This window comes from Erithacus rubecula (assembly GCF_903797595.1).
Source record: "Erithacus rubecula genome assembly, chromosome: 1".
Lineage (NCBI taxonomy): Eukaryota > Metazoa > Chordata > Aves > Passeriformes > Muscicapidae > Erithacus > Erithacus rubecula.
In genome coordinates, this window is record NC_136658.1 from 82,058,519 (window position 1) to 82,086,474 (window position 27,956).

Here is a 27,956-nt window from a genome sequence, read left to right on the forward strand (position 1 = left end):
AAGGAGATTGCTCTCTGTGTAGTTTCTGTTAGCACACACTTAATATACTAAACTAGGGACAAACATATCTTTATATGGGGATAATGCAACTACACAAAGATTGCTTATCTGACAGTAGAGAATGGTTTATGCCCTTTTAAGTTTAAATGTCTTTAAAGTTGCTTATCCAATCCAATCCAAGACAGATGCTCTACAATTGCTGGAGAAAGAAAAGCACTTCCAAAGGGTAATTTCATCCCACCTGAAAGAGTCATTCACAAAAGCTGCCTTTTAACCCAGAAAATTACTCAAAGCTGAAGCTGTGCTATTAGTTAATTATTTGGAACCAAGTGACTACTGCTCCCCTTATCAAGCAAAATGCTGGGTTGTTCCTTCCCAGTAGGAAAGGCACCCAAAGACCAGGCCTTTACATCATCTCCAGCTGTGCCAAGTGCAATGCCCATTCATGACATGGCATCAAGCATGAGGAGACACCAATTGTGCATTATCTTAATTTCATTATTGTTGTTCAGTCATGAATGGCTTCAGCATAGTAACAGCACAGAAGAACCTACTATTTGCACCCATCTCAGCACTGTTAAATGGAGACAGCCAAGCTGAGAGCTTGCATGGAGAGGAGTTTCTTTTTCAGACACAGTTACCACAAATTACAACCTCCAAGGAGTGTGAACTGCTACCCTTAGAGCAATGCTGTTAATTTCTGCAGTGTATCTGTGAGGTAGGACATGAGGATTGCCTGGGGCACACTACAAAATCATGCCACAATTCCAATTCTTGTGTTTAACAGATATCAAGGCAAAGGAGAAGCCTAATGCCAGTGTCTGCCTGAGCTCCATTACAAAAGAAAGATGAGGGATTTGTTTTCAAAGGATGTAACTCAGAAGCAATTCTTGAAAGAGTTTCCTTGTTTGTGCTCTGGTCACCCACCCAAGTAGGGCAGATAACAACCACTCCCCAGTACTGCTATGCCATACAGCAAATTAATCTCAGCTTTTAGGGCTTTTCCTGTACTTGATTTGTGCTTTCTAGTGACTGGTGATCTTAGTGACAATTCCTCTGAGCAATTTCTTTCCACGACAGTGTGGTTAACATGCATAAAGACATAGTTGGCAGAAAAGGCCATGCAGCATATTGAGATTGGATTTAGAATTATATTTTTAATCACGAACATTTGCTAGGATGATTGGGGCAAAAATTATGGTGTAAAGATCACATATACTTACTTTCCAACCTGCAATTGCTTTTTCAAATGAACAGCTCTCATTGTATTATACCAGCAAACTGTAACATAGACTTATACTCTCAGTGAATTAGGGTTTTAACCTTAATAATTTAGAGCAAAACTTCTTCATTTTTGAGCAATCCAGCAATGTCTGCTTTTGATAGCACTGAACACCACAAAATGAAGAAAAATATTATGTGAAAATGTTTAAATAAAGACATGGATTACAAAAATATACACCATGCCAAATCTATCACTATTAAGGTTTTAAAATACATAAAATTAGCTTAATTATCTTCCATCACTGGCAGAAAAGTTTCTCATTCCAAGTAGTTTTCATTGGAAATAACAAAGCAAAATATATTAAATTCTTGTGTTCTGATTCTCAGTTTTTTAACTTCTTATGATCAGAGAGTCAGGAAGATAGCTGTTCATTGCAAACAAACATTGCAGATGAAATGGAGTTCATTCACACATCATGTTCTACAAAGCAGCTACAATTACTTAGAGCACAGTTAGGGATGCCATGATGCATGACATTAAAAAGCCCTGCACACTTTAAAACACACCAGATCTTTGCCAAAGAAAAGGAAAATAAAACAACCCAGAGAACAGAAACCCTCTATAGAACTCTCAGAAACAGAAAACTCACCAACACTCCTCATAACTGCTACAAAAACAAAAAACCAAAATAAAATTAGCAGATTGTTAGCAAATACCAAAAGCAGAAACAAAACAAAGTATGATTGGGGAAATAACTTATTTGAATCATTTTTTCAATAAGGTGGGTACATGAACTTGTAAGCAAAAAAACACAGATTGCCAGATGACCATGATTTGATCTGGGGAAATGCTGTGAATGCACCAAGCCCAGTTATGCCAATGAAAGAAGAAGGAACTGAATGTAACAATGAAACTGAGGAGATGGATCTCAGTTCTACTATACTGGCTTTTTTGATAACATAGATGTACTTAAAATGAAAGTTGTTCTTCAAATGTTGAACCTGAAGTTTTCATGGACCCAGAAGGAACAGTTCTGAAAAGCTTAGAGGAAAAGTACTGGATAGAAATCAAACTCTCCAATCAACTCAATTACAGAGTGAGGGAAAAAGAACAAATTCACACGGGAAATCAGCTATTGCAGGAGCAATAGTTCTTACTGACAGAAGGAGGTAATTTCAAAAAGCAATAGTGGTATCAAAAGAACAGAAAGGGTGAGCCTGGCATACCAGTGTTCAAGTTTGCAGTTTCCTCTAGTCCTATCCTAGTGCACTCTGTCAGCCTGAATAATTACACTAGGTATTTTTGCACCAATCTTTTTATCAGTACATATCTGACTGACATTCACGAGATGCTGCTTTTTACTTCTCTACAGCCAAAATTAATTCTGCAGTTGATTCCCACGTCATTCCCTCCTCTTATCAGCTCCAAATCCTACTAATCCTTTCTTTGGAAGGGTATTATCAAGGTCTCCTTTTCCCTGACTCCAAGGACTCCTTATTCTGCTGCTCTTATGTCTTGAATGCTCCATACAGCAGTAGAAGCAATGCAGACCCTGCAGCACTCTCCTTTCTCTGGGAGTGGGTGCCCTGTTGGTAAATGTGACATTCCCAGCTTCTGCACCTTCCTCTAGTTCATATAGCCACACTTCTACAGAGGTCACTCAGCAGTCCCTACAGACAGGACCATGGAGGCCAAGTATCCCACCTGTAGGGCAGAGGCCAAATTCAGAAGCCAAATCTGTGCATACAATTTTAGGCAATGCAGGAAGGCCTCCAGCAATAGTTTCAGAACTAAACCCACTTTGTCAACAAGGAATTCACCAACAAGGCAAAGCAGGTTCCTACTATAAAGAGCTCAGCAACAGGAGCTAGAAGCTATGAGAGGGGTGAAAGTCTCCTGAAAATAATGGGTTGAAGCATGATGTAGTGCAGCTGAGGAGGTTCAGAAGACAAATGTTCTGACCCACAATTAGGCAGAACCCAAACCCAACACCTAAAATAGCTAAATTAAATTAATCAACAAGTATTCAGAAAAATTAAAGTTTTCATAAAAAGACTCTCAGGAGCCCATAAGTAAACAAATACAGTAATATAAGGAGGAAATTGTTTTCCTTCTCCTTCTTTGGAAAAAAAAAAACACAGAAAAATCTTCAATACAAAGTATTGTATAGTAGTACTACTGAATGAAATAAAACCAGAATGGAATGATTTTCCAAATAACTGAGCATGGACCAGCAGAAAAAGGCACAATAACAGCTAACACAATAGTATTTCTACTTACTGTTTTTTTGCCTCTTCAAATTTATGCAGCTTTTTCCTCAAGCCACCTGATTTAAAGCCTTGACAATGAGCTGCTGGTGCTCCTATGGTGACTATGTCGTAGTTCTGATCTGGGATGGATAAAAAGGACTTACAAATGAAAACTTGTCATCTTTAACACAGACAAACAATTGTATAAGTTCAAAAACTTTTCTGAAAGTAATTTCTAGGGAACTTTGCCATGGTTTGAAAGACATGGAAAATTAAGTTGTTTAAGAGGCCCTGGAAATCCATCAAACCCTTTTTCAGGTGAAAAACCCATTCATGAACACAAGTCCCCTGTTTCTTAATCTAGAAGACTGTCAGTGAAAAAGAAGTCTTGAACATTGGTCTGCATACAAAGTTTGCCACTACTGGAATCCCTCACAAGGACACGTGAGACAAGTGAGTGTCCACGGTCACAGGGAATTACTGTTAAAAGAGGGGAAAACCCAGGTTATCTATGATGAAACAAGCTTGATGTGAAAAATGTGATTTTGCATTACCATACATGTTGATTCTGGAGAAAACGCACATAAGCTTAACAAGAAACAACAGTCAGAACCTTTTATATTCTACTGCAATTCAAAATGTCTGGAAGGGATACAGCAGCTTAACCCAACCTTGGTACAAAGGCTAACTTGTGCCACCTAGAGTTCAGTTAACACTAGACCTGTAGAACAGCAATAATACTTCAATTTCTTCTTTTGCAAAGAGATATGAAATCTGAGAACAAAAGGTGCTATAAAAATGCCAACTAGCACTACTACAGTAGTTTGTACAAAGTTGGCTGTATGGTTGAGGATGGAAATTTTAAAAAGTGGAGAGAAAAGTAACAAGATAAGTGAAGAAAGAGAAACTAATACCTGATCCTCCATCATCCTGGACTCTCATCCTCTGTATATGTAAATTTGTAGGAACGAATTCCAATTTTTTATCAGCTTTCAAGCTACTGGCTTTAAATGAAGGACCTGAGAAATGCAAGACAAAAGTAAACATAAAACCCTTTTCCTTGTGCCTAGGCTAAAACATTCAAAAAGTTTCATTCATCATTTGCTATGTGCTTAAAGTAAAGCAGAGAAAATTAAAAAGAAAGAACAAAACAAAATCTTTCTTTCTTTTACTGTTTGCACCTATCCTCTACTTTCAGAGTAAGACAAGAGAACAAATAGAACAGATAAATATTCCCAGGTAATTACAAAATAAATATTAATAAAGACAAGGAATTTAATAGAATTGTTTACTCATCATAAAACATTCTGGGTTCTCAATTTCCAAGAAGCACTAACAGTCCCAGTAGAGAACAATCATGTTTTTATTTAAAAAAAGAAAATCACCTTTATACTGGTGCAGGTCAGTTAGATTTTCCTGGTAAGTTAAAATAATTGTTTGGTACTGTGTAACTATTTGTCGACGAAGGCTTTCCCAACAAGGAGACAGCTCTCCCAGTTCTTCTAGTTCACAAACCCTGGGGGGGAAAAAAAGAAAATGAGGTGTGTGGGGAGGGAAAGAGAAGTATTTATGTCCATAATCCACTTGACCAAGAATGAGTTCCACATCACATCAATGGAGCACCATCCTCAGCTGACACACTCTCAATTTACCGTGTCTGAGCTACTCACCAGACTGGAAAAGCTTCCAAACACACATCCCAAAGCACATCTCAGGGCATAGGTCAAACATTATTTCAAGGTAAATTGCTTGCTTACACTGTACTCCCCCCAGCAGCCTCAGAAAGCAGAGTTCATAAGCAGAGCTTCTCACTTTTCTGCAGGAGCTCTCAAACTACATGAAGATTGGTAAATGATGAAACTGTCATCATGTCTGGTGACTTTGGACAGTGAGGACCTTTTAAGGATAATTTACTGAACTGTGGTGGCTATTAAATTAAGAACTGTGACAGAGGTTAGGTGAGATACTGTCACCTATCTGATTTTAGGCACAATTCACTGGTAAGGTATGTACACAACAGTTTACAAGGCCAGGGAAAGCCTAAGAGGTGTAAGCATTAAGGGTTTGAAGAGACTGTTAGCATTAAGCATTAAGGGTTTGGAGAGACTGAAGATGAGCCAATAAAATCTTCATCTGAGATCCAGGATTTTGGGCACTCAGGGTAGAATAAAGGAGGACTGGACATCCCCAGACACGAACAGGAAAAGCCCTGGCTTTTCCCTTGTACCCTGACTGCCAGGTTTCCCATCATACAAGGCAATTCTGTGTTACATACTGTTCCTCAGCAGTGCTGCTGAGAAAATACTCAATGTATTTCATGTCATGTTTGTATTACTGCCTTCTTGGATTAGTGTATTATTTGGAAAAAAGGAAGAAGGAGAAAAAGTAAACAAGCCAACAACAGACACAATTCAACAGCACGTTACCCCAGAAAAAGCAGAACTGGACATCTGACATCTGTTAAAAGCATCCAGTAGGTTTTTTATTCAGTTCTCTCAATATCCCTAATTCCATTGTTTTAACCAATTATCTGTGTATCATTTAAGACAGCATTTCACAGAGCAATTCCCACTCCACAGTACTTAGGATACTATTAAAAAGAAAAAAATTTCCAAGAAAATCATCAGATTGATTTGCCAACAGGCAACAGTGTAAAGTATATTTATCAGTGACCTAGATAAAGACTTCCAGTCTTTATCTTCCTGTTTCATCTTGAAACTTGCTTTCTGCACAAGATGCTATTATGATTACCTTGTCAAACTCCCTGCTCAAAAGAATCTGAGTCTTGGTCTTCCTGAAGTAAATTCACAGCATAACACTCCAAGTTGATTTGTTTGTCCCACAGAGTCAAGGTAGCAAGGAATATGTATGCCACAAATAATGGGGCAGTCAAAATATCACACCCCCCAGTAAGATGTTCTCTTACAAAGGACTCTGCCCAGAGGAGTTTTATCTAAAAAACAGCAGTTGTGATTACCCAAGGACATTTTAAAAGTCACCAGGATGTGAAGACAGAAACAGCTGTGCTTGTGTAGCTGTCATTCCTCTGGGCTGCAGCACTGAGAATGGAGAACAGAGCCCTTGGTCAAATCTGAGTGACTCCATGAATACAAAGTGTGATTGTGCACATTATTAAGGGTCACCTCAACTGAACAGACAAGGGAGCCTTTCTCAGTAATTACACAAAGGCTTATTTACCTTTGAGCCACACCACCCAGGGTACATCCACAAGGTCATATTAACAATCACCTGGGCTGTTATTAAATAGTACCTGTTTACAACAGGCATTCACAGATCTCTGCATGATTTTAGCAAGTGCCTCTGAATAGTCACATCTCATGGCCAAGGCCTCAAACTTCACTGTCTACAGTCTTACAGAAAGACACATCTTTTTTGCTCATTCACCCTAAATTCTCCTTGATCTTCAAGTCCTTAACCTACATCCATCATACATGGCACCTTATGGAAAAACATGCCAACTCTTTATTATTATGGTTGTACCTCATAATGAATAGATGCTTTTAAACCTACTGTGAGGAAAGCTGCAGAGAAACAAAGATACAAAATAAAAAACAAATAACCTATGACTACATGTGCAATGGCACACCCCTAGCCTGCTCCATCAAGATTGTAGCAGGACAGCTGAACAAGATACAGCATTCAATTTCTAGAAATCAAGTGCACATCACTAAAAACATAACATCATAAAATTGAATAAATGTGAAGTTCAGAAACAAAATTAGTTTTCCCATGCATTACAAAAAGTCTCTGCCATCTTCCTGTGAGAATTCATCATTTTCACAAAATATGAAAATACCTACAATGAATGGATTAACCCATGATTTTACTTCATGATATCCAAAAGGAACTGAAATGTCCTAATATACAATAATGAGAGCACTAATTAGTTTTTAATTAAGTTCAGACTTAGTTAAGATCTATAGGACTGGATTCAAGCACAGTCAAAATAAAAGCCCAATACTCAAAAACACAGCTAAAATCCTTTAACATTCCAATCTTGGCCTTTATAAAGAATACATAAACCATTAGATTTGCAAACCACAGCCTAAAAATGTCAGGAAGAAACACTCAAATGAATATGTTGCCTGGAAGAGAGTTAATTGCTTCAAAAAGAAGCAAGTTCAAAATAAATCTACAAAATGCTTAACAGATTTCCTTTTCCCTCCCACCTCCTAAAATGAGGCAATGTCATTACTGTACTACAGAGTTTTATTTTACTTGCTTTTATTCTGTTTTATTTTCCATTCAAAACTACTCTTCTGACTCTCAAAGCCATTTCTTATCTCACAGAGTAGTCAGTGCATAATACAGATATATTTATGCCTCTGTTACTCAATAATAGTCACATCACTGTTGTATTACTGCACAAGTAAACCATCCCAAAACTCACCTTGCTGCATCTTCTTCTAGAAGCAGCTTCACAAATTGTCTAGGGATGTGCAGTGACAGGATGCTCTCTGCCATCTGCTCCAAGATTCTCAAGTGGTTTCCATCAGTGGTTGGGAAACGATACATTCGGCAAATGGCACCACCAAACACTAAAGAATTAAAATGATATTATTTAAGCCTAGGGTTTGACTTAAAAGTGTACAAAGTGTCTTCTTTCTTAAAGTAACTGGCTTCAGTTCACTAACATGCTGAAACATCCTGCTGTAAAGATCTGGTTTAACCAGGCATCAGTCTACCATTTGCAAGCATGCCCATTCTGCAATGACCATTCTTTGAGTGTTTGCAGGAAAAGCCTCCACTCCAAATGACTTACTACACTGCTAAGGAAATTAAATTAAATACATATTCACCTTCTAAAATACTTTAACCTTTTTTTTTTTTTTTTGGTCAATGTGCTATGCATTTTCCTCTCATTCAATCATTAGCTGGAAAACTAACCTTTCTACAAGATTCTTTTTTTAAAGCCTCTTGCTTTCCTCTGTCCCTCTTCTCACCCTGCAACAATTGCTTAGGAACAGACTATGAAATTGCATGGAAAGTGTTATATTACAGTCAACTTAATGGCAAAAGTTTGCTTCTGCTGTTTTTACAATACAGAACAGTGCCTATGACAAAATGATTTACTCTGGTATGACCCTCAAAGGACTGCTCAATCAGCAGCTTGTTCCTATTCAACATTCAAATGAAACATCTGCTGAAATGCCCTGGGGCCACAGGCACACAGGGAGAGATTAGCTTTTATTGATACCTAAAGCTTACTTGTTACAGCCCAGGGCAGCTTACCAGATTTCAGTAGTGCATCCTTCCTCAATGAAGCATATTTGGATCTGATTCCTAAGGATTCTGTTAAACTTTCATCAACTGGCAACACAGTCTGAACAAAAACAAAAACAAGAAAAAACAGAAATGGTAAAGAATGAAACCTCAGTGCCCAAGCAATATGCAGTGATGACCTATCACAGAGACTTCAAATAAATATTCAACTCCACATACGCTTTAAATAAATATTTCAAATATTTTTACCGTGAACAAAATATATTGCAGGCTGGAATAATAAATCTTAAGCATCCCTATTTACTTCTACTTTCTAGTTCAAAATGCCACAAAAATTTTCATCCAGCCTTTCAACTACTTATGGTAGCACAGCTTCAAAGTCCTCATTGGTACTGCATCAATAGGCATGAATAGATCAGGAGGATAGAAAGGGATTCTAATGCACATCACGAATATAATACACATATAGGAGTGCAATGATCACCAAGAACTCAGAACACAAGCTTTACAGAATTAAATATATATTTAGGCTGAGAAAGTGCTGTAAACATCTGCTTTTAAACAATTATTTGGGGATCAAGAAAAAAAAAATCTAATAGTCAAATAACCTCTTCAGTTTTACTAAAATTCTGGGAATTCCCTAGCATCCTCATTGTAGTTTTGTTTAATGGTACCTTCCAATTCACAATGTGAAATTAAATACCACATATCTCTGAAACTGGTTATCCATGTACCAAGTGCACCAATGAACAGTACCAGAAGCCTCTTCCAATGAAGAACATGAGTACTTGATGCTAAAGCTTTATCATTGAAAATTAAAATATTTTTCCCAAGACTTTTAACTACACACATGAGCAGCAAGAGCTCTACTAAACTCAAAATGGCTTCATCAACATTAGGCTGCTCCTGACAGTATTTTAAAAATGTACAGCACTACTAAATATCAGGAGGGACAGGAACATTGATGGCAGATGTCAACCTAGCTTATTTCAGTGCTGACATTAAATCTGCATTTTTCTGAATTTGGTACAATGCTCATACTCACCCTTCCATTAATTGTATCAGGTGACCTTGTCACTGGAGGCCTTTGGTCAGATTTTTCCTCCATCTGCCATCCAATAACTGTGATGTTACCAACACGGTCACTTTCAGCCGACCTGCAACAAATACTCTGCGTTGAGATTTTTTTGGAGGAGGACCTGTTCATCAACAAGGAGACACTTATAAAAGGCTATTAATCTTCAAACTTAAAGAACATTTTAAATAGGAAGCTTTTCAACTTCATTTGGAATAATTTTAAAATGGGTTATACAAATAGGAGAACATTCCCCTTATTCCATAAGGATGTTGTATGGAATTGAAGGCAGCCTAGGCAGTGCTCTGTGCTCAGTTTATACATTTGAGGCTAACATGACAATGAGAAGAAATGCATGTATTCACACATTTTGATAATCAGAATATACTTGATATCAAAACAAGGGAGTTTAATGAAGTCTATTTTCAACTAAGTCATTACATAAGATGTTTTCATCGCATCTTAAGCACGTTTTCAAGAATTAACACTTAAAAGAAGGAAACTGTTACAAACCTTAGTGTTATGTGCAACCTGTGGTATTTCTCCTGAAGAAGATCCTTTACAGTGAATGTCCCAGAACCCAACAAATACATCTGAAAGAAGATGAGTTCCAGAATTGTATTTACCTTTACAGTCAACAAAGGCTTTGACCACAGCACTGAAGTGCAAAACACAATTATTATACATGAAAGTCCCAAAGCAAAACCATAACTAAATATGCCATATATAACTAATTAAAATATCTTAAAATTTAATGTATTTGATAATATATGAAAGCTTTTCTTCTTCTGGAGTACAATATGCATTTTTGTTCTCTATAGGTGGATATAGGATATAGGATATATGAGCTTAGGCCAAGCAACACAGGAACACTGAAAGCAATGACTGAACAGGGCTCAGCCTGCATCCTTGACCCAAATTTGTCTCCTCCTGGAGAACTTACTTCCTCAGGAGGTATTCATTTTTCCCTAGAGCTTCCCCATGAAGCACTGAACAGAGAGGGATAGCTCTGCTGCCCCTGAGGAAGCCATGGAAGAGCAGACACATGGAGCCTGAAACAGTATTCTGGACAACAGCCTAAGAATAAATGGCCTGTATTGCCCTCAGATCCAAGTAGCAATGTAGGAGGCTGACACTTAAAGTTTTTCCAGTGAAGGAACAAACCTTACCCCTGAACAAAATCTAATGTATCAGGGCAGGGTGATTCCTGGAATTTAGGTACTCTGTTCCAAAGGACAGGTTCATTATGGCGTTTTGGCAAAGACTAGAAGCCTCAGTTAGGGATATTGGATCCCATCTGTTGTCGAGTTTGCTAAAGATGTCCACAATGTAAGAGCACAAGTGACAGGACCTTTTTTATTTAAATCCATGGTTTCCAAACTTGCTGCAGACAAGCCTTATTTGGGAAAACTGGCAATGCTTCTCACTCTGAGAAGCCAGTCTCATTAGTTCCTCCTTTCCCTACCCATCTTGTTCTCTGTATGATAAGTGCTGCTACCCCTTTGTTTTCTCAGAAATGATATATAATTTTATCTCTCTGCCTATCATTTCCTTGCTCCACACTGACTGGGCAGGCAGTAAAATAAAGAACACTTACTGTTCCCTGAGATCTATCTTTGACGTCATACACGGAGAGTTTGATTTGTGTCATTTGATTGATAAGAGAGTCTTGGAAAAAGGCAATGCTGCTGAGAAAGATAGGATTGCTTGTTCCCTGTAACCATAAACAAAAAGCCAGAAGTTAATGTAAGGTGGTATTTATTAGGGAAGAAATTATTCCTGTGTTAGCTTTGATTTTAAATATAATCTAGAAGTACCTCAGCACTTACCTCAATAATTTCTGTCTGTGCATGCTTTGTCCAGAATGCCTGGGGAGGAGTAGTTACACTCACTGCTACAAAACTATTTGGTTTTCGATCTAGTGATGGAGTTAGCAGCTCACTGCAAGCTTTAGATATGCAACAGATAAAGAAATTTAGATTCAGGATCTTTTACATATTGATGTAAGACTACATTTTTATAAAACCACATTATATATCCTCAGCAATCAAACCACAAAAGGCTTAATATTCATTCTACCACATTATAAAAGCAGACATCACTCACCTTTCCGCATGCAAACAGTAAACATGCAATCAGCTCAGTCTGGCTCCAAGCTCTAGAGCTGCAATTTAAACTTGTTCTCTTCCAACACATGCCTATCCCCCCTTTGGCAAGCTCATTCTAACAGCCCACATGCATAGGTTTTCCCCTGGGAATCTCATGAGTGTGGCTGCATTTGATCAGAAGTCACGCTCCATTAAGCCCATTAGCAAATGGCATTTGCCCAGGCAGAACCAGCAGAAGTGCCTTAACATTGATCAAGCAGGAAAACCAGCTTGTAATTGTAAGATGACAGCAATTTATTTCCTCTAAAATGTTACTGAGAGTTTAACTGCTGGAAAAGGACTATGGTGAGTAGGGAACAATTGCCAAAATTTTCAACGAGTGAACTCTACAAAATTACATTAAACTTCAGAGCCAAATTCTACAGTGTGGTCCAACCCTGCTTCAGCTATGTGCAGAAAGTTAATTCTGAAATTTAGCAGTAACAGCTTTGTAATTCTAGATATTTTTAATTTATCTGAAAATATTTGAAGTACCTTATTCAGCTCTGAATAAAGATTATTATCAGTAAGACAATTACACACAAATGAGAAAATTTTCTAATTTTTCATTAGTATACTGTAAAGACCATAACCTTCCAAATACCATTCCACTATTAAACCAAGAAAAACACCCCCCAGTTGTCAAAGTGGACTGAATTTTCATGAAGAAAATATTTTTCACTTATTCTTCAAGTGATGTGAGTCAACGCACAAGTTTCTTGTCCAAATTCAACCATCTCAGAATTCAGGTCACTTCTGCATCTTGCATTACCACTTGACAGCAAAGGCCCCAGGAAGGAAGCTATGTGTAATTCTCAATTTTTAGAAAACATTCTGCACTAAAATGGTGCTTTCAGCAAATCTTCAGTTTACTTAAAGACATGAACAGCTGACTTAATAACAGTGAAGGCAGCTTGACTGCATCTTCATATAAACAAAGTAAACATTTAATAATAATAACATCCACATAGTAAAAATTTAAAATTTTATAGGACTGATGTTTTAGTTACAGACTTTTAGAAACTTCACAAAATGAAACTGCTGACTGCTTATCAAAAGATACTGTACAGGCAGCATGAAAATTGTACCACATCTCCATAAAAATCTGAGCAAAATTGCAAACCTTACTATATGAAATGTACATCAAAATCAACAATTACAAAACCCCACACATATTCAACAGCATGAATTATCAAAACTAGGATAAAAATCACTAATCCTACCTAAACTGAACTCTAAAATGGGCTCATCTGGATCCTGGATGTTTCCTGTAAATCAGAAAATTTAACACAAGATTAGCCAATTCACATCACTGCCATGTGAATTCTTTACTGAAGTTGCAATCACGCAGAGAAAGAAATTACATTTTATACAAAAAATATTTTTCTTTAATTCAGTGAACCATGATTGGTATCTAAAACATTTATCAGGTAATCCTTGGTATCTAATAATAATTTGGAAAACCTGGGAAGATTTCAGTTTATTAAACATGTTAAAATATGTAAAGCAATGTGAGATTATATGCAATATGCGAATATTAAATGCTTAATCTCAATAGAAAACAAGAGGATTAAAGCCTGAGCCACTGTTAATGACAAATTATTAAATCTGTGGTAGTTAATAAGAAAAAAATTAGAAATACTTATCTCTCTCACTAATGAAAGAAAGCCTCTGAGGGTTAGAATCCTAATTTAATAGCCATAAGAGACAAGGGAGACAAGCCTCAGCTCCCTGAACTCTCTTGAAAATTTTATACAATGTCAAAAGAGGGAGTTGCCAAGACTCTTCCTAGGCTTTGACATTATTTTGCTATTTTCTCCCCATTGCTTATTTTTGCGTGACAAACATAACTACACAAATCTAACTTAATTTTTTAATCCCTCTCTGCTTTTCATGCTTTATCTGTTTTAAAAGCAGCAAATTCAAGATTTTTAGAACTTTTTAGCATAATTCCTTTATCTCATTACCACCAGATAACCAGCCAGATCTAAATCTTCGAGCAATTAAAAGAAAAAAGCCAACACTAGTACAAGGCAGCTTCTGAAAGGAGCAGCAGCAGAGCAATAGGTGACAGGAAGGTACAAACCTGTTAGAGAAAGGCCAACCATGTCAGAGGTGACATCAATGGTGGAGGCTCTCTGCACAGTGCGGGATTTGGCCCCATGGCGGGGGCTGTGTTCTCTTGCTGTCATTTTCTCATGAAGAGCCCTTCTTTTCTTGCTGCTTGGCTTTGCTGATGTTTGTCTCACAGAGTAGCAGAGTGCAGCAGGTTGTGTCCAACTGCTACTCCTCTAACATTACCATGCTAAGCAACAGAGAAAGCAAAAACATATACCAAAATTGTAGGTCACCATCAGCTACTGTTCTTTTCAACAGTAGCAAACCAGCTGCCATAAAATCATCTCAGGTAACTAAAACAAAATGCTCAAGGCAGATCTAATGCACAGTAACTCCATTTGCATGAACTGTACATCTGTAGCATTTTACAGCAAATTGTTGAAATCTAGACCACGTGCAAGAAAGCTTTTCTGTCAGAGAATGGGGCTTGAGAGAGACACGTTAACAGACCAGCTGCTCTTCTCCTTTGTCTAAGTTATTAAACCATCCTTAATGAAGTTTCCTGGTTTCTAATCCCTGGGGATCACAAGTAAATTCGTCAGATGGGGCCTCTGTCTGCAAAGGAAGCACTAGGGATAAGGACAAAGGGACAACAGGTTGGTGGAGCACATAACAAAAGGGCAGGAAATGTTGACAGTGTCAGCACATTGTGTTGTTCTAGGCTCTACTGCCATGAGAAAGGGATAATGAAAACTATAAATAAAGCTTACTGGGTCAGAGAGAGGTTGAAATTCTGGGATGGTGGTGGAAAGAAAAAGCAACAAGGGATGCCTGCTGATGTGGCAGATGGCAGCATCTGTGCTTTTCCTCCACCCTACACTTTTCTGGACTACAGACATCCACAACAGTCCTTCCCTTTACAATGCCTATGAAGTAAAAAATTACAGTAGGGAAAAAAGCCTACAGAAAATCTGGTTACCATTTAAAATAAGAATGTTCCTTCAATTAACCATGCTAGTACTGCAGTTAGGGAGGTTTTGTATTTGTTTTATACTCTTATGACAAACTCCATTAATTTAGCAAGTGAGGAGTAAAATCTGATAAATCTGAAAAGTACTAATAGAGTAACTATCACCTTCCCAGCAGCCTCTTAGTCATTCTACAAAACATTTGAACCACAACTCAAAATGGGAGGATATTTATTTTCCTTTTAGGTTGATGGACCTAACAATGAGCAAGATGCATTCTAATTAAATAAAGCACCTAGATACATTTTGTTCTAAAACACCACTTTAAATCTGTCTGCAGGCCACCAAAGGAACATTCAACCTGCTTAACTTAAGTCTCTGAATTTAATTAGTCAGCATCTCCCTCTGGAAGATTTCAAAAGAATCTTCTCTCTCCATGGGGCACTCAAGCTTCTTCTTAACTATCACTGCTTCACTGGACACCAAAAAATTCAAATGCAAGTTAAGCATGTAAGACAACACAGCCCTGGCCATCTACAACAGAACAGGAATTAGGTTTTAAATGAGGATCTCACTCTAGGGAAGAAAGAATCTGGGCCGTGTCTACAAGGTAGGCCAGTCTGTTGCCACTCAGAACTAAGAATGTGATTCAGGTCAGATTTTTATGATATGTCATAAGTCAATTTCAAATAGGAAAAAAAAAAAATTAGATCTCTGAACATCCCATCCCCAAAGCTCTGAAACTCAGTGACAGCATACAAAACAACACTCTGCCTATAGATATAATTTCTGACAGCCAAAAATTAAAGCAGGCAGCTTTCCAATTCATACTGAATAGTTGAGGTCAGATAAATTCTGAAGTTTATCTAATTCAACCCCCTTGCTCAAAGAAAGCTTTTCAGAACTGTGTCCAATTGGTTTTGGACAAGAATGTACCTCTCTAGCCAACCTGGTTGTTCCAAGGCTTGACTGAACACAGTAAAAAAGCTTTATTGAATTTATTAATGTTTAAGTGGCTAGTGAATAACCAATCTTTGTCAAACAGTACTGAATGTCCTGGTATTTATTCAAATAAAACTTCCATCAAAATTCTTTGACAGTTTCTAAGGCTTCCCATTCTCCTATTTTTTCACTTCTTTCAGCAATTGGCTTTCCTTGGTTTGTTCTTCATATAATGTGACGTTTAACAGTCTGTAAGTCTATTAAAACTGCCTGATGAAAAGACTTACAAAATGTACTTGCAGAGATTTAGACAGGATGCCATAGTCCCTTCCCCCAAAATCTACAAATAACATATTAGAGAATAACTAACACAGGTACAGGTCAAAGAGCAATTAAGTTCAAGAGTCTGACTTATTTTCAGCTAAAATCTCTGCAATTCCTGACATTCTTAAAAAGGGTCAATCCTTGATAAGTTAAAATAGAGTCAGGCATCTAATTTGTTATGGAGCTATTTCTATTTAAATATTACTGAGCACAATTTTCCAAGGCTCTCTAAGACCTCAACTATTCATTTAAATTGCAATATTAATTTATCATCTAATGATGTATCTTTACAATACTTACAAGGATCATACTTACAAAGGGCTCTTTTCCTCATGTGGGGAGGGATTTTGCACATCATAACAGTTAAACCCACATCTAGAAAAATCAACAAAATAATCATCATAAATTCACAGTCTTTTTATACTGCATAAATCACAACCAGTGGGCATGTACTATTCTCAGATTAACTGTAAATTTAACTTCTGATTACCAGTGCTCACAATAAAGTTTATTGAAAATAGAAAAACTGAGTGATCTTCTGCTGGATCTCACCCAGCATTAGTCAAGGCAATAGCCTGCCAGATTAGGAACACAAAGAAATAAGCTTATGCTGAAAAGAACTGACTTCAGGTAAGCATTTGGTGAGTGGGTAGAACAGCTGTAAGAAACATACATTAACATGTTTACCAAAAAGCTTGGTGCCATCAAGAAAAAGGAATGTGTATGATACCTTAAGTATAAGACAGCATTTTTTACTATGTTTGCTTTTTTACAGCTAAACTTTCAAAATGTTGTTTGGAAGAGTTATAAATGCTACTGTCACAAGAAAAGATCCTGTGTCAAAACACAGAAGTTCAAAGGATCAGGATGTAGGTCTCTAACTCCTTTGGATGAAAATACTACACCAGGAAGGCTTCTGCAAACAGCTGGCAATGAGCATACAGTAAAAACAAATTATTTTTAAGCTTACTACAGGTCAAATGAAGGTTCATATTTGATAATGCTGCCATCTCATTTAAGTACATTTACATGAAAAGGCTATGTCTTTTAAGACCTCCCATTTATCCCTTACTAAATTTAAAGAAATTGGGAATTCCAGTCTCAGTTTCTTGATTTAATCACCAGCCCTACATGAGCTCTTATCACTTTTACAGAAAGATTTCATCTCACCTAAAGAACATAGGAGGCAGGTTTCTGATCTCAACTCACCACTCAGGTTCTCAGTATAGTCAGTGGTGAGACACAGGCACTTCCAGAGAACAAGGTAAGTGGGATGAGTCACCCCATGGAGATACCTCTCTCTAATTATAAAAATTATTTAGATGATGGATGCTGCAGCTGGGCAAACAGGATCCCTCCTACATCTGTACTAGCTCAGGCAGGGGTGAGTTCCCCTGAGGAAGATGTTTTCATCTGATGCCACCCTGCTCAGATACGTGACCTTGTGTCTTCTGGGACTGAAATTTTGGGATGTCTGGTTGGTCCCATTCTGCTTGCAAGATCTCAAGCAAAAATTATGATCATCTAAGCCCCAGAATAAACCCCTGATGATTAGTTTGTACAAGCTAATATTCTCCTCATCTCACCAATTGTTTTGATGAAGTGTGTTGGTCTGTTCCCTTCTTGAAAACAGAATCTACCAAACTACCCCTTAAATAAACATGAAGTGAGATTAAACCTTATTTCAGCCTAACATCTACTTTTTTGACACTTCTTACAGAACTGCAGAAAACAGGATTTTTCCAATTCACACATCAATAAGCAGGAGCAAGAGGATACCCCAATTACTGACTGAATCAAAGTCTACTTTGAGGCTGTACTTTTCTACAGGCATAGTGCTCTAGGTTTATGGCATTTGATCAGGTAAAGATGCAAAAGCAAAAAATGCAACAGCAGTGGAAGACTAAATCTTACTGACATATCTACATGAAAAGAATAACAGACAAAAAGAAAGAGTGTGACAGTTTCCTTAATGTTTAAAAAAACCCAGAAAAAGTTGCTGAAACTTTACCATCATCTCCAAGAAAGCGTGAAAAAGTAGTTGTGGGTTCCTTACTGAACTGCAATTAGTTTGAGAGCCTCAAGTCCCTCCAGACTATTCCCTGAACCTCACCAATTAAGGTTCTTGTTCCTGAAAAATCCATTCTGAAACATCAAGGGAATTCCTTCAGCCAACTGCATTCTTCAAATAAATAATTTCTCTGATTAAAAATGTTTTAACAATACACAAAATCACGAAAGTGACTATCACCTGAAACATTTTGCATCTGCAGCATGGCCTGGTTTCCAACTAACATTCTATTTACTGTATCAATATGGAAAAATTATGGAAAGGAAGAAATGCCTAATTATGTTAAGTTATGAATATGTTGCCTTTCATGTAAGAATACTATCTCTAGTATAACTAGCATGCAGGGAGTGTTTTTTTATTTATTTATTACCTCCAACAATAGAAAACTTTGGTAGTGAAACAAAATTTGACATGTTGGCTCAAACCAAATCTTTCAGCAATTCCAGCAACCCACCTCCAACAGCTGTTTCAAAGTTGATGCAAGGGACTTTATTAACCATGCAAGGATTTGAGATGAAGATCTGGATCGAGCCCATCACTCATGGCTACAGAGGCAACCCATGAGCAGAGCATCAGCTCAAAGGACAGCAGCTCCCAGCTAAACCTTCTAAACCAGCTAAGACCTTCTCCAATTAAGAGCTATTTTCTCTTCTGTCTCATTTAATGAGACACTGAATGTCCTGAATCTCACACAGATCAAAACAGGAAAAGTCAAAGCCATGAATTTGGCACCTTTAGTCAGATCCTTCCAGCCAAACTCATAGAGCAACAACATAGAGTATGTCTACTGCAGATCCATAGGTTGACAACAGTTTCAGTCCATTCATTCCATGATCTAGGCTTTGGGAAGGCAAAAAAATATGTGATGCCAGCATCCAGTCTGAATCTTTGCCTTCCACTGACATTATTTCCCCACAGACACACTTGCTAGGTGTCAATTTGCCAGCTCCACAAAGGGGCTGTATCTCCCCCTCTCTGTATCTTCTCAAGTCTAGTTTCTCCTCATTTAACCCTAATCTGGTTAAACGTTCCCTTCTCCTACACACCAGAACCTTGATTAATGAAGACAAAAATATTGAGTTTGACCTGAAGAATGTTCTTGTCACTCTCTGAAGCTCCTCTGAGGATTCTGAGTGAGTAACCACAGCAAGAACAGGGAAAAGTCTTCCACAAGAAAATGAAATCATCACAAGGTATCACAAATGTATTTGTACAATGTGGAAATCCCTGAATGCAACCTGTCAGTGATTTTTAGATAAAAGGACATTTCAGCACCAGGAATTGGCTTGCTTTCTTCTAGCTCTCCTTTTCCATTTGTGGAAATTTTCCAAATTTCCACAGATCCCACTTAATTGCAGATAAGTTTGTAAGTCACAAAACTTCTTCATGATCCTTTCCCCCTATGAACTTCAGCAAACTCAAATAACCTAAAACCCCAATTTTACCTCTTTCATATATTTGAGTACTTTTAACAGGAAACTGCAATTTAGGCCACTTAGTTCTCTGTGCAAATTAAAACTATTTGTCCATATTCACAACAGAAATACAATTAGAATTCTTCTTAATGAGACATTGTTTTAATTTCGTTTGTCATCGCAGTATTTTTATTCCTTTAGTGCTTCTAGGAGCACAAAAATACATCCACAGGTGGAAGTCATCATTTGCAACACACATCTCTTAGCTAAAAAGGAAAAAGCAAAGCTCTGTTTCACTTTGCAGAACAGCTTTTATCAAGTTGAGTGCAGCCCAATGCCATGGAAAATGCTGAGTTTTGCTATCGGGAAATTTGAAGTCCAACCCTCTCAGCCTCCTCTGTCACTTTACCAACAGAAACTGAAACAGCTTACAAATGGTCTTTAACCCCAAATTAACCTTTACCCTGTTTACAAGAAATGTGCTGTGCTTTACTTTGTGGTAAAGTTTCCTGTGCATGGGATGACATCTATCCCCATGGGGTTCTCACGCTGCCTACCGAGAACAGGGAACATATTTTCTGTTGAGGAGTTTGGACTGGAAACACTTCTCTGAATTTGATTGTCCTTTCAACACCCTCCCAACACCTGCCTCTCCTAGAGCAGTCTTCCATTATAACCATGAAGCTAACAATGCAGAAAGACACTGTTCTAATTGGAAAAAACAAAGAGCATAACTCCCTCTCTGAGCTCCTCCTGCTGCAATAAAGAGTGAGGCAGGGGAACAAAGGCAGGAAAAAAATTCAATTAAAGAAAACCAACCAACCAACCAACCAACCAACCACACAAAAATTCCCAAGCACACCCCCAAAACACAAAAAAAGAAAAGAAAAAAAACCAAACCCTAAACCAACCAATCCCAAAAGACACAAATAAACCAAACCAAAACAAAACCAAAACAAAAAACTACAAGGAAAAAACCACCAAAAAGCACCAAAAACCCAAAAACCACAAACAAATCGTAACCTCAACACTTTATGTCTCGAAATGGAGATGAACCAGAACACAAGAGAACACAACATTTGCTAAAGATTTCATACTGCTGTTGATTACAGATCAATGCATTATCATATTGCCCCTCAGGTAATAACAGCAGGACCATAGACAAGACAGAGGGATAAAAGCACTGAAATGACATCTCTAATCAGAAGTTTTGGTCAAGTTTGGATTACAACAAAATGTCTAGGGAACCACCTGATCTACCTGACTATAATAATCACCCACTCCAGAGACTAATGTAGCACTAATTAAAGTTAATGTATCCTGGTCAACTCAGGAATCACAGTGCACTGATAGCACTGTCCTCTATGTGTGTGACGGGATCTGACAACCTGCTCTGAAATCAGAGTTTCACCTGGGCAACAGGACTGCAGCTCACAGTCACAGTGAAAACTTCATTTTCCTGACCCTATATTTTCCCACATGGAAAGGAATGACCCATTAGGTCACAGGCACACCAAAAAAATCTCTCAAGCACTCTTCATTTCCACATGGCATTGTTCTGACTCACTGTGATTCTGACACTTACACTTTTAAATGTTTATATAAACTAAAAATACACAACAGCATCTAAAACCAAACCAGCAATGCACCAATTCTTTCTCTAACACGTGTTTTCAATAAGATATAACTAATTGACTCAGGATTTGAAACAGTGTCAAGTATTTAGAAAATTAAAAATAAATGTTAGTGTAGGAGTAATGTTCCACAAAGGTTATTACTAAGATTTAGGCAGCATATCAAAACTGGAGTCTTAAGCTACTAATGCAAATCTGCTGGTGCATATTTTTCCATCAACACTTGTTTTGTGTTTCTGAACTATGTTTTGTTCATGTATTTCTAATCATGTAACTTTTTTACTTACAGTGTACATGCCTACACTATGCCTAATGGCTACAATACTAGATATCCTTTCAAATATTTTTATTCTGTTGTTCCAGTATCTGATTCCTTTGTGCTGCTTTCATTTCTTCTTCCTGGAAAACAGAATTATTTGTTTGCTTACATTGACCTTTCTAATTGATGGGAGAGAGGGTTGCTGCAGGCCAAGACACTGACTGCACAGCTCTTCCCTGCATTTCTTTCTGGAGTCATGTGAACAAGTGGTGGGATGCTGCAGGTTGGAAGCACAAGCACAACTCCTCAGAGGCCAACAACAGTCTGTGCTTCCCACCACTGTTCTCATCTCAACGCCTCGGTGGAACAGCTGCCCCAGTGGAAGGAATCCTTTTTAATGCCTTTTTTACCCTTTTTTAATGGGTAAACAGTAAGATCACCCTGTAACACACAATAGAGGGGGTGTGTTGCTTTGGTTTCCTGCCAATTTCTCAAAATAATCTCTTGACAAGTTACAGGAGGCCAGTCCCTAGTGGTGTCCCCCAAGCTTCAATTCTGGGCCCACTACTGTGCAACTTATTCATCAAGGACTTAGATGAAGGGGAGATGCCTCCTCAGCAAGCTCTAGTGACAGAAAGCTGGCAGAAGTGGCTGATACCACAGAAGGCTGTGCAGCCCTTTGGAAAGGCCTTGAGAGGTTGGAGGGATGGACAGAGAAAAACCATCTGAAATTCAACAAAAGCAAATGCAGAGTCCTGCACCTTGTGAGGAATAACCCTGGGCACCAGCACAGGCTGGGGCTGACCTGCTGAGGAGCAGCTCTGAGGAGGCACCAGGGGGTCCTGGTGGACAACAAGCTGTCCCCAAGCCAGCAGTGAGTCCTTGGGGCCAAGAAGGACAACGGCGTGCCATCAGGAAAAGCAATGGCAGCAGGTGGAGGGAGGTGATCCTGCCTCTCTGCTCAGCCCTGGTGAGGTCACATCTGGAGTGCTGTGTCCAGTTCTGGGCTCCTCAGTGCCAGACAGACATGGGGCTCCTGGAGCAAGGCCAGGGAGGGTAATAAAGGTGATGAAGAGACTGGAGCATCTCTCTCATGAGGGAAGGTTGAGAAGGCTGGACCTGTTCAGCCTTGAGAAGAGACTGAGAGCTGACCTCATGAGAGTATACAAGTATCTGAAGGGAGGGTGAGAAGAGGATGGAGCCAGCCCTTCTTGTTGGTGCCAAGCAATACAAGACACAATGGATTGAAACTGATGCCCAGGAAGTTCCACCTGAATAAGAGGAAGAGTTTCTTTACTCTGCAGGTGACCAAGGACTGGAACAGATTGCTCAGAGAGGATGTGGAGTCTCCCTCACTGGGGATTCTCCAAAACTGTCTGGACACAATCCTGTGCCATGTGCTCTGGGATGACCCTGCTAGAGGAGGGAGGCTGGACCAGATGTCCCACTGCGGTCCCTTCCAACCTGACTCATTCTGTGATTAACTCATAGCAGAACAACTGAAACTTAACCATGTAGGAATCATAGTGTGAATTGATGATCATCAATCACTTTAAAACATACCAGAATAACACTTGGAATATATTGAAACTGGCTGTATTTGGCTGCTAAATTAAAAAAAGCTAAATCGTAGCACAAAACTGGAATAAATAAAGAACATAAGGTACAAAGAAAATAGATTAGTGGCTTGACTGTCTTTGAAGCTTCATAAGAGGAAATCAGACCAAATGTCAATGACATATTTCTATGAATTTCATTACAAATCAGTATCTAAGGTCAATAGATTTCTATTAGAATACCATATTTTAATAATTGTTCCCTACTTGTGAAAAATCCTGTGAGTTTCCCCAGTTTTGACTATTGGCCTTACCAAAATACTATATTCTTTGTTGAGGTGTGATTGAGTAAAAGAGTTATTAGAAAAAAAAAAAGTCTTGTAGTACATATTATGATGCTAGCTCTGAGACAGAAACAACCAAATGTAAAGTTTGGTAAGAGTAACAAAAGTAACTGCTCTGATGGTTTACATGTGTAAGATGAGCAAACATACAAACTCCTGAGGATAAATAAAAATGTTGCAGGTACTTATTTTAAAGGTTCATGTCTCCTCACACCAACATACTACAGGTTAAAATGCTCCATTCAGACAGAGAAGATAACAAGTACTTGTATAGCTGCAGTTATATATATATATATATAAAATGTGTTGTGCATTATTCAGTGATAACATTCTTTTCTTTCACACTCAGCTACTAACAGACCAGATGTAATAAACAATTCAGTCCAAAATTGCAAGAATTTGAAGGATATTAAGATTCCTATAGGGTATGGCCATGGTTTCCTGGACTACAAGGCTTTTAAAAACAATTTTCAAGTAACTGTAAGCATAATCTACTGGCTTGTTTTCAGCAGCAAGTACTGATCAATCTTTAGAACTGATGCAGTTCTAAAGGGCCTTCAAAAATGTATTTTAAAAAATACCAACTGCTGCAGGGATGATAGCAACAATCACAAAAAAAAAAATTAAAAAAAATATATAAATGGTATGCAAATACAAAGAGTGTATATTATTGTTGAGTTCCTTGCAGCACTCAGTACTTAAAAATATGAACTTAAATGTCAAAGTTTTGTCAATTCTCCAAACACTTACATGGCTTCTAAAACTGGTATGTTACTACAGGCCAAATTTACCTAAATTTGGAAGCACTTTTTTAAAAAGCAAATTTTGCATGAATATAAAAAAAGCCTAAAAATGTGAATGATGTATCCCAAATTACTTTCCTTTCTTAAGTTCATGACTAACTCACTCCCATGACTGATATATCTTTCATTTTTTGCATGTTAAGGCAAGCCACAGTGACACTGACTTTTGCTAACTTCTGTTGCCTCCCACCACACTTTATCAGAAATTCATAAGCATGCTGCCTACCTCAGCAGTCAAACCTCTACAGCAAGGCAGCAGAAATTATAATTTTGCCTACAGCTCTTTGTTTTTATTTTTGTTTATATTTGCATGGTACCATCATCATTTCACAACCCACCAGGATGATTTAGTGTAGAAAAATAAGAGCCTGGTATGATAGCAGAGGCCTTCAGACTTGGAGACATAGGATGGAGCAGAAGCATGGGATAAAAGAGAGAGGGTACAGAGCTGGCACTTGGAGGGACTGTGGCTATAGCTCACCCATGGTCACTTAAAGAACTGCAGACTTAAGGCAGGGCAAAACTAGTTCTAGAGTGACCAGCTGTATGTATGGTATCACATACAGTAAATCTGGACATAACTCAGAGCTGCAGACCAGCAAAAAGAGAACCAAGTTTAAAAGCTTGTCAGCAAATATAAAAATGACCCTAAGTGGATCCTAGAGTGAAGAAGAAGAAACTACCAACAAGAACATCATATTCCTCAGATATTCAGATCCTTCAGTATCTGAAATCCTTTGGGTGCAGACAACTGCTGAAATGCCCCCACATACCCACCACCAGAATGAAATCACACACAGTCCAGTGGGGGAGGAAAAAGATGAGCATTACAGCACGAGAGAGGTACATGCTTTATGTGTTCAGTGAATTTAACTGCAGTTACTTATTGAGACTTTTTCCCTATACAGAAGCATTATTTCTTTTCCAGTAATTATTGGATCTAGCCAAGTAATGATTCCTGGATCAGGCTGTAATGACTTTTAATTATAACAACAACAACTACTTGTCTTTAAATATGACATGGGTTTCATCTTACACTTACATAAAAAAGATTCTGAGTGAAACAGTACATATGTGGAATTTTGTGCCATTCTTCACTGTTTACATGCACCAGCAGATGCTGAAGTCCCATGCTTTATGAGATAATTTCTTCAACAGTTAGGAACACTAATTTTACTGCTTCCAGCCTTTTCAGGTCTGCAGAACTCCTCTCTACAGCTTTATTTACAGAATCTTTATAGACTAAAGATGCAAGAATGAGAGCTAGCCATAAGAGGCTACTCAGGACAGTTTGTGATCATTTGGATAATTTCCACATTACAAGAACAATATACCTGTTTCCACTGAAAACATAGTATGTTTATCAGCCCACAGAGAGTCACTCTGTGAATCACAGACATCACTGCACTGCATCTTCATCAAACTATTTTTCTAAAACAGCAAATGTCACAAAACTCAACTTTTTAACTTTTAGAAGTGAAATAAGCTAGAACTGCTTGACAAAACTAAATGGGACATGAATAAACTCAGTTATCAATAGCTTTCAATATTTTATGATTAGAAAATGCCCTGAAAATTTTCCAGTGGAAGAACAAGCTAATTTAAAGCAACTGATCGTGGGTTGTATTCCTCAGTTACTTCCCACTAACTTTATTTGCATAGTTCATGGACAATTTAAAATCACCAACTTAAACATTCTAAGAACTAAACAGCTGTTTCCATCTGCTCAGAACTATACAAAACAATCACCTAACATTCTAAATTCTTCCATGTTTGGTCTCCATTTAGAAGCAAACTTGTATTTGGAAAGTGTGAGCAAATGTCTTTCTGGATGTTTTCCAGTTCTGAAAAGGGAAAATCTATTAATAACTTTCTTTATGCAATTAAGAAAGAAAAAAAAGAAATCAATCTATTTTCAACAAAGAAAACCAAAACAAAGAGTAACTGGAACCCTACAGGACAAATAGTTCTTCATAAAGTATACAGTTAAAAACAATTAGCACATTTGCTAATCCAAAACAAAGTGAGTTAGGGAAAAAATCAGTTTGGCATTACCTATATGGAAGAAGTCAGGAACTGCTGCTTGAAATGAAGGTGAGCAGCCTTGACCTTTAAATAGTGAAACAACAACAGTGTCAAAGCCCTGTGAACGCCCAGCTACTGAAGGATGATGCAGAAAAAGTGGTATTAGTGTGTATCCAACAAGCACTTTGTTAATTCTTCCATTTTGAGTATCTCTGTGGCTAAGTACCTCAGTAGGGGTAGCTCTGGGGTAATAAGACAAGATTTTTAAGGAGCACTCAACAGGCAAAGAGCTACTAAATTTCATCCTTATTTTGTCTATGAAATTATCTGAGTGCTAGAGAATTTCAGGTATGCAGCCTCAGTAAAGAATGTAAAAGTCACAAAGATACTGTCCTCTATCCTTCATTTACACTCTATAAGTTATTATATGACCTAAGGCCCATAAATTGTTTGGCTAATTTAAATGACTGGTACTGTAAATTATGGTTTTTCAAATGCATAAAACTAGAGTTTTCAGAGATCCAGAGGGGGTGAGAAGGTATAGAAATTTGACTATACAGTCAGGTAGAAGATGCAAAAATTAACATACTTATTAACATTTCATAAAAGCATATGCCATCAAACTGTAGCTATATCTGTCTTTTATAACTGCAGATAAAATTAGATCCCACCTGGGAGTGGACAACAGCGGCATCCAAATAATTAGAGTTAAAATATGTTCAATGGCCCATCCTGCATAAGTAAGAACAGAATTCACAAACACTTACCCAAATGCATTTTCCTAATGCATCCTGTCATGTTATATAGGAACTCCTTAATGTGCCAAAATTACAACTCAGAATGCAGGCTTCAACAGGGCATAATACTGTGAATTTCTCCTCAGTTCTAGAAAACCACTGACTGTGTGGTAATTTCCCTGTATGTTTTCCAAGCACTTTTACAAAGCACAGTCATTTCAGTTCTCATGTTCAGACTTTCCTTTTTGATCACTAATAAGGAAACAGACCTCAGAAGAAGAGATATCTTACTTCTTTTATGCTAAATGACTTCAAAGCCAAAACATTAAGTTAGAATATGCCAGTGTCATCTCTGTGCTGATGGATGCAGCTGGACATAGAAGAGATCTTTCCTAGTCTGTGAGGCTCCTATTTAGCAAACTGATTTAGTCCAGTCTAATGAAAGATGTTTTGTAATGGATGCCAAGTACTTATTGGTACTTCTTGGTGTTCCTAGGGAAGGGGAAGAAATACAGTTTTTAAACAAGACCCACAAAGTGTGGCACCAGATGACTGGAGCTGTGCTGGGATAGTTACAAGCTGCTTTAAGACTTGAATAAAAAATCATGAGATATTTTTTGTCTTCCCTTCACTGCATAGCAAGTTACCCAAACTCTCAATTTCAGACAAGCTGAAGTACAACCAAGTTCATTTCTCCAACTCCTGAAGTTGAATAAATATCAACAAATACATAGTAAAACACAGTCAACTGAAACCACTAATCCCCAGTGCTCTGGGCATCTGTTTTGCCCTTTGTATCCATAACCACTGCCCCACAGCTTGACTTTTGCTCCCAGCAGAGCTTCCTCAAAAAAAACCAAAAACCAATTCTCAAAACCTT

The 27,956-nt window shown here is 37.9% G+C and overlaps 1 protein-coding gene across 33 annotated transcripts in view; it reads right to left on the bottom strand.

Moving 5' to 3' along the window:
- The window catches only part of INPP4A (inositol polyphosphate-4-phosphatase type I A), a 113,962-nt gene that overhangs the window by 30,421 nt on the left and 55,585 nt on the right, over nucleotides 1-27,956 (bottom strand). For 18 of the 33 annotated variants that reach the window (XM_079300238.1, XM_079300230.1, XM_079300236.1 and 15 more), the window contains 13 exons: nucleotides 16,548-16,607; nucleotides 14,027-14,245; nucleotides 13,164-13,208; nucleotides 11,623-11,741; nucleotides 11,391-11,507; nucleotides 10,307-10,386; nucleotides 9,764-9,875; nucleotides 8,728-8,818; nucleotides 7,886-8,033; nucleotides 4,860-4,990; nucleotides 4,389-4,493; nucleotides 3,506-3,614; nucleotides 1,875-1,892 (listed from right to left, as the gene is read on the bottom strand). In XM_079300238.1, the coding sequence (XP_079156364.1) occupies nucleotides 1,875-1,892; nucleotides 3,506-3,614; nucleotides 4,389-4,493; nucleotides 4,860-4,990; nucleotides 7,886-8,033; nucleotides 8,728-8,818; nucleotides 9,764-9,875; nucleotides 10,307-10,386; nucleotides 11,391-11,507; nucleotides 11,623-11,741; nucleotides 13,164-13,208; nucleotides 14,027-14,132 (1,181 nt within the window). In that variant the 5' untranslated portion in view covers nucleotides 14,133-14,245; nucleotides 16,548-16,607. Of the gene's footprint in view, nucleotides 1-1,874; nucleotides 1,893-3,505; nucleotides 3,615-4,388; nucleotides 4,494-4,859; nucleotides 4,991-7,885; nucleotides 8,034-8,727; nucleotides 8,819-9,763; nucleotides 9,876-10,306; nucleotides 10,387-11,390; nucleotides 11,508-11,622; nucleotides 11,742-13,163; nucleotides 13,209-14,026; nucleotides 14,246-16,532; nucleotides 16,608-24,652; nucleotides 24,674-27,956 lie in introns of those variants that run through there. The other 15 variants (XM_079300240.1, XM_079300220.1, XM_079300232.1 and 12 more) reach the window with 5 other exon arrangements.